The sequence below is a fragment of the Hyperolius riggenbachi genome, chromosome 3 (genome assembly GCF_040937935.1).
Source record: "Hyperolius riggenbachi isolate aHypRig1 chromosome 3, aHypRig1.pri, whole genome shotgun sequence".
Taxonomy (NCBI): domain Eukaryota; kingdom Metazoa; phylum Chordata; class Amphibia; order Anura; family Hyperoliidae; genus Hyperolius; species Hyperolius riggenbachi.
The window spans coordinates 60,107,993-60,115,479 of record NC_090648.1 but is presented as its reverse complement, the minus strand read 5'-3'; the positions used below and the strand labels follow the sequence as shown (position 1 = coordinate 60,115,479).

Here is a 7,487-nt window from a genome sequence, read left to right as displayed (position 1 = left end):
TCGCTTAGATCCTCCTGGCCCTGCCGGCAGCTACTTCCGTTTTTGGTGACAGGCGTCGACAGGCCTGGAAACGCGAGTGATTTTTCGCATTCCTGGCTGCAATATCGCCATCTATACTGCTGTTGCGGCCAGAAACGCGAAGAATCTCTCACGTTCCCAGGCCTGTCAGCGCCTGTTGCCGAAAATGGAAGTAGCTGCCGGTGGATGACTGGAGGATCCGAGAGAGACTGCGCGGGCACCAGACAGCTGCAAGGGGCTGGTAGAAGCCCCAGGTGAGTAAAACTCATTTTTTTTCTAGCCGTGAGTGACCCTTTAACTTCTTGTGAACAGTTACTCTTTATGTCAAATTTGTTTGTTGATTTTAAAATAAAGTGGGAATAATATTACTGTGCATAAAGAGTGTCTGAATAAATACCACATGCAAAAGAGAATTTAATTAAAAAAAAGAATATAAAAGGGATATACAGTTTATCAGAGTTCAGTAACCAGTCATGAGGCGATATGTAGGTCAGTTAAAAAGTAAAAGCAATGGAGCCATTTGTGGCATAAACTACTTTAGGACCATGATGGTTAAAATCTACACCCTGTTTTGTTGGCTATCTGGCTGCCAGGGCGTAGATTTCAATCAACCGACGCCGCGAGTTCTCGCCGCTTTCATTTTTCCCGACGATCTCGCCGCTGTCTCCCCGCAGCAGTTCACTCTTTCTGCCATCTCTATAATGGCAGGACCCTGTGAGCGGGGTCAGAAGCCAATTTCATTGGCTCCTGACCCTGTCTATCAACGTAAGCAGCGCTCATTGGCTTACATTGACAGACAGGGTCAGGAGTCAATGAAATCAGCTACTGCCCCGCTCACAGGAACTCTGCTGTCATAGAGACGGCAGAGTGGGTTGCCCAGGTTCCTGACGTGCGGCTGTGGCGGGATTGCGGCGGGAAAGTACGGCAATTCATCGGTATTTGCTGCTATTCCGCCGTTTTTTGTACCAGTGGTCTCTGGTCCTTAAGGGGCAGAGACTGCTGGTACTTAAGTGGCTAAAATCAAACACAGTGCTACCCTGATTATCTATTATAAAGAACCAATATTAATGAAAAACTATAACATTTTAAATACATGTGTACACAAACAGTTGCTAATTTGACTGGTCTTAACCTTTTATGTATGAACTTCTGTATGTACAGTATGTGATGGTGCAGTGTATGTATGTTCAGCAGAGTGTATGTATGTGATGGTGCAGTGTATGTATGTTCAGCAGAGTGTATGCATGTGATGGTGCAGTGTATGTATGTTCAGCAGAGTGTATGTATGTGATGGTGCAGTGTATGTATGTTCAGCAGAGTGTATGTATGTGATGGTGCAGTGTATGTATGCTCAGCAGAGTGTATGTATGTGATGGTGCAGTGTATGTATATTCATCAGAGTGTATGTATGTGATGGTGCAGTGTATGTATGTTCAGCAGAGTGTATGTATGTGATGGTGCAGTGTATGTATGTGATGGTGCAGTGTATGTGTGTTCAGCAGAGTGTATGTATGTGATGGTGCAGTGTATGTATGTTCAGCAGAGTGTATGTATGTGATGGTGCAGTGTATGTATGTTCAGCAGAGTGTATGTATGTGATTGTGCAGTGTATGTATGTGATGGTGCAGTGTATGTATGTTCAGCAGAGTGTATGTATGTGATGGTGCAGTGTATGTATGTTCAGCAGAGTGTATGTATGTGATGGTGCGGTGTATGTATATTCAGCAGAGTGTATGTATGTGATGGTGCAGTGTATGTATATTCAGCAGAGTATATGCAGGGGCACCTCTAGGCATAGGCAGTACAGGCCTTTGCCTGAAGTGCCATTGGTCCTGGGGGGCGCCATGTTGCTGGATTAAGCCACACCCCCAAATTAAGCCACACCCCCAGACTAAGCCCCACCCCATGGGTGTTCTATTACTTGCTTCTGCTGCATCTACTTAGCGTAAGTTGCAGGCAGCTGCCACCTCTGTGCCTTGTGCATATTTCTTTCCTCTTTTGTGCCTCCTTCTGTCTCCTTGTGCCTCCTTCAGTCCCTTGTGCCATTTCTGACCCCCTGTTTGTCCTTCTGTCTCCCTTTGTGCCTCCTTCTGTTTCCGTTTGCCTCCTTCAGTCCTCCTGTGCTACCTCTGTCTCCTTCTGTGCCCCTTTGTTCCTCCTTCTCCTTGTGTTACCTCTGCCCCCCTGTTCCTCATTCAGTCCCACTCTGCCTCCTTCTGTCTCCCTTTGTGCCTCCTTCTGTCTTCATATGCCTTTTCAGTCCCCATGTGCCACCTCTGTCCCCTGCACCTTCCTCTATCCCCCTGTGCCTCCTTCTGAGCCCCTTTGTGCCTTCTTCTGTCTCCCTGTGGCTCTTTCTGTCCCCCTTGCCTCCTTATGTCTCCCCGTGCCTCCTTACATCCTCCTCTGCCATCTTCTGTCCCCCTTTTGTGCCTCCTACTGTCTCGCTGTGCTTCCTTCTGCCCCCCTTTCGGCTATTTTCTGTCCCCATTGTGCCTCCTTCTGTCCCCTTTGTGCCTCCTTCTGTCCCCTGTGTGCCTCCTTCTTTCCCCCTGTGTGCCTCTTTCTGTCCCCCTGTGTGCCTCCTTCAGTCCCCCTGTGCCTCCTTCTGTCCTCTTTTGTGCCTTCTTCTGGCTCTCATGCCCTCTTCTGACCCCTGTACCCCCCGCTGCCCCTCTGTGTACCTCCTTCTGTCCTCCTGTGCCTCCTTCTGTCCTCCTTTGTGTCTCATTGTCCCCCATTGTGCCTCCTTTTTTCCCTATTGTGCCTCATTCTGTCCCTGTGTGCCTCCTGTCCCCTTGTGCCTCCTTTTGTTCTCCTTTGTGACTCCTTATGTCCCCCTGTGTGTCTCCTTTATTCCCCCTGTGCCTCCCTCTGTCTCCCATTGTGCCTCTTTCTGTCCCCCTTTGTGCCTCCTTCTGTCCCCCTGTGTGTCTTCTTTAGTCCCCCTGTGACTCCTCCTGTGCTCCTTTGTGACTCCTTGTGTCCCCCTTTGTGCCTCCTTCTGACCCTCTTGCAAAGTGGGGGGGCATGGGAGGGGGACCATGGCCACCCCCCCCACCAGATGGTGTGTGTCCAGGTGGTGAACTGGCTAATAGTAGACTCCACGCCAGTTCACTGGCCGCAGCCCGTAAGCTCACTTCTGCAGTCTGCGGAGTCTCTGGGTTCTGGCAAGCAGAGCAGGGCTATGGGAAAATGGCATCTGAAGCCCTGCACTGAAGACTATTTTCCGTAGCCCTGCTCTGCCTGTCAGCGCGGGAGTTTTGCAGCCAGAGTTGCTGCACGAAGATCATTGGGGGAGCTGCTGCGTGCCGGACGGAGGCCGTGAGAGGAGACTTCTGCAGGTGAGTTAATTTTTTTTTCTTATAGATGCAGGCAGGTATCATGGCTATTAGGGAGAACTAATGGGAAGGGGGGAGGGTAGCCCTGCCTATGTGTATTTTCTAGTGAAACGCTGCCCACATTGCGTATTTTCTGGTGAATTGCTGATGCATTTACATGGATTTTCTGGTGAAACGCTGCTGCACTATGATTATTTTCTGGTGAAACATTGCTGCATTATGATTATTTTCTAGTGAAACGCTTCCGTATTACGATTATTGCCTAGTGAAACGCTGCCACATTTTCATGGGGGGGCGCCATGGAGCACCAAAGGTTTTCTAGCCTGGAGTGACAAAATGGCTAGAGGCACCCCTTAGTATATGTATGTGATGGTGCAGTGTATGTATGTTCAGCAGAGTGTATGTATGTGATGGTGCAGTGTATGTATGTGATGGTGCAGTGTATGTATGTTCAGCAGAGTGTATGTATGTGATGGAGCAGTGTATGTATGTTCAGCAGAGTGTATGTATGTGATGGTGCAGTGTATGTATGTTCAGAAGAGTGTATGTATGTGATGGTGCAGTGTATGTATGTTCAGCAGAGTGTATGTATGTGATGGTGCAGTGTATGTATGTTCAGCAGAGTGTATGTATGTGATGGTGCAGTGTATGTATGTTCAGCAGAGTATATGTATGTGATGTTGCAGTGTATGTATGTTCAGCAGAGTGTATGTATGTAATGGTGCAGTGTATGTATGTTCAGCAGAGTGTATGTATGTGATGGTGCAGTGTATGTATGTTCAGCAGAGTGTATGTATGTGATGGTGCAGTGTATGTATGTTCAGCAGAGTGTATGTATGTGATGGTGCAGTGTATGTATGTTCAGCAGAGTGTATGTATGTGATGGTGCAGTGTATGTATGTTCAGCAGAGTATATGTATGTGATGTTGCAGTGTATGTATGTTCAGCAGAGTGTATGTATGTAATGGTGCAGTGTATGTATGTTCAGCGAGTGTATGTATGTGATGGTGCAGTGTATGTATGTTCAGCAGAGTGTATGTATGTTATGGTGCAGTGTATGTATGTTCAGCAGAGTGTATGTATGTGATGGTGCAGTGTATGTATGTTCAGCAGAGTGTATGGGATGCAGACTTTTTCTGTGTATAAATCGGTTTGTTTTGCATGTAAAATATGTTGGAACTTTCCAAATATAACATGAAAATAATAACAATATACTCAGAATCTTTGTATTTTATTTACAGAGTTAGATTTTTTTAAATCCTGAAATGAATTATAAATGTGCATTTTATCTGTTCTGTTGTTGATTATTTTCATGTCAGGCTAAATTGTTCCTCTAATCTAAATAGTTTTTGTTGTTGTTGTTGTTACTGCATGAAAGCAATCCTATTATGAGATAATATTGTGTCTATTCTTATATTCTGGCCATCAAAATTTGTCTTTTTAAATTGAGTGATGAGGACGTTGAGTGATGTCTAGTTGCAGCAGCTGTGATTTCTTAGGAACGTTAAAGGACCTCTGTCTCGAAAATCTTAAAATTTAAAATATACAGTATGTAAACATATACAATTAAGAAGTACTTTTCCTTCAGAGTAAAATGAGCCATACATTACTTTTCTCCTATGTTGCTGTCACTTACAGTAGGCAGTAGAAATCTGACAGAACCGACAGGTTTTGGACTAGCCCATTTTCTCATGGGGGGTTCACAGGGATTTCCTTATTTTCAAAATGCACTTAGTGAATGACAGTTGCTCTATCCAACTGCCAAAAAAGTGTACGTTGAGCAGGGAGGCTGGCCAGCTTCTATGTATAAATCTTTTTCAACGAATAAAGGTCATGCTTACAATCCCCTATGGAGAGATGGACTAGCCCAAAATCTGTCGGTAATGTCAGATCTCTACTACTTACTGTAAGTGACAGCAACATAGTAGAGAAGTAATTTATGGCTCATTTTACTCTGGAAGAAACATACTTCTTATTTGTATGTGTTTTCAATTTTAAGATTTCTGCGACAGTTCCTCTGGCGCTCCTGGATCGTGCTATTGCAGCATGAACTAATTCCCGTTGTATGGGGGCATTGGGAAGCCTCCCCGTGGCGCTCCTGGATAGTGCTGTTGCAGCATGAACTATTTCCTGAGTGTGCTGTCTGCGCCTGTCCTTCCCCCCCTTGGGAGTGGGCTGTCTGCGCCTGTCCTTCCCTCCCTTGAGCATGAGCATTGCCTCATGAATAGCCAATTAGGCCAAATTTGCTTAGCCAGTTATGTCAGGTGTTCACTTGGTGTTTAATGCACACATTTAATTCTCTGTATAGTGACCTCTTTAAAGAGAGCCTGGGGTGGGTTCATATAATTAAAAAAAGACTTGGCTACCTGATCCGGGGTGCTGGACGGATCAGATAGCCACCATCCGCGCCGCTCTCCGCCACTCCTGAGGCCTGCACTGCCCCACTTTCACTTTTGTGACCTCTGGGTCATGAAGCTGGAAGGAGAGATTTATTCTCTCCCAGCGTGCATGGAGGCAGGGGAGCTGCGGGGGGCATGGCCAGGGAGAGACAGCTGCCCAATGGCTGCTGGAGAAAGCCTGCAAGAACAACCCTTGTGGGCGTTTCGAGCAAATAATCCCTCTCCTCCCATTACCCTCCGAGATAGTGACAAGTATTGTTGCTAATTCTGGTCGGCTATAGCGTGGCGGTGGGAGGGGGGCAGAGAGTGGCGGTGGGGGGACACAGAGGCATGTCATGAGGCAGAGAACATGCCTCTGTGTCCCGTCTACCCCCCCCCCCCCCCCCCGCACCACCTCGGGTTCTCTTTAACATTAATGCATTTCCGAGATCAATATCAGCAGGTGCAATAGGTGGATTTATTTGGAGCAAATTATTCGAATTGCAGTATTTTATGATGACAATTTTTCTGTGGTATTCTTGTGAATGACGATCTGATAAGAAACAAGCAGCACTATGGATTAGCCTGTGCTGATTTCAAGTGTCTTAAAAGGGATTATCATCTGCAGTGTAGTTTTGTGGCAGACCTATTATTTTTTTTTTTATCCGCTGTCAGAGCTTCTGGGCATAGAGTAAAATAACATATAATATTTATAATTGCAGGTGAGTTCAAAATCTAAATTCCTGCTCAACTGTGAAAATATCTGACAACAAACTGGATCTCCAGCAGCCCATGATGAGTCACAGAGGAGACAAGCCGCATCAGTGCTCAGAGTGTGGGAAAAGCTTCAGTTATCCATCAGAGCTTATTAGACACCAGATGAGACACACTGGGGAGAGGCCATTTTTCTGCTCAGAGTGTGAGGACAGTTTCACTCAAAAGTCATACCTTAAACAACACCAGAAGATCCACACTGGAGAGAATCCATTTTTCTGTTCAGAGTGTGAGAAACATTTCACTCGAAAATCAAGGCTTGAAGCACACCAGAGGATCCACACCAGAGAGAAGCCATTTCCTTGTTCTGAATGTCAAAAATGTTTCCGTCAGAAGGAACACCTCAGGCTTCATCAGAGGATTCATACTGGAGAGAAGCCTTTTTCCTGCTCAGAATGTGACAAATCTTTCGCTGACAAGTCATCGCTTAAAAGGCATCAGAGGATTCATACTGGAGAGAAGTTGTTATCTTGCTCTGAATGTGATAAGTCCTTCAGCACTCAAGAAACATTGTGCATCTCCGGACTCACACTGGTGAGAAACCATATAAATGTACAGAATGTAACAGATTTTTCGCAGATAAGGCAAAACTTACTCAGCATCAGAGAACTCACACAGGAGAAAAGCCGTTTAGTTGCTCAGAATGTGACAGATGTTTCTCTCGTAAATCATATTTTACTGAGCACCAGAGAACTCACACAGGAGAAAAGCCATTTAGCTGTTCAGAATGTAACAAGAGCTTCTCACACCAGTCATCTCTGAGAAAACATCAGAAGATACATGAGCGAGTGGATGTGAGCCTGTAAGCCGTGTTTTAATAAACATTTTGCTGTAGCATCACTGGATTATGATCTTTGATAAGTAGAAAATGTTCATTAACGTGTGATTTGGGGGTTGGTGCATGAAGCTGCGGCAATATTAAAGGACGAAGACAGGGCACAGCAATATTATTGTGACTACTGGCAGCAGGTTACCG

General features: G+C 45.7%; 1 protein-coding gene across 1 annotated transcript; it reads left to right on the top strand.

Moving 5' to 3' along the window:
- Nucleotides 1-6,532: 6,532 nt before the first annotated feature.
- LOC137562142 (oocyte zinc finger protein XlCOF6-like) lies at nucleotides 6,533-7,273 on the top strand. The gene has a single exon (XM_068273474.1). The coding sequence runs from the start codon at nucleotides 6,533-6,535 to the stop codon at nucleotides 7,271-7,273; it is 741 nt and encodes a 246-aa protein (XP_068129575.1).
- The last annotated feature ends 214 nt before the right edge of the window (nucleotides 7,274-7,487 follow it).

Coding starts and splice junctions, on each gene's coding strand:
- LOC137562142 (XM_068273474.1), top strand. CDS start 6,533: ATGAGTCACAGAGGAGACAAGCCGCATCAGTGCTCAGAGTGTGGGAAA.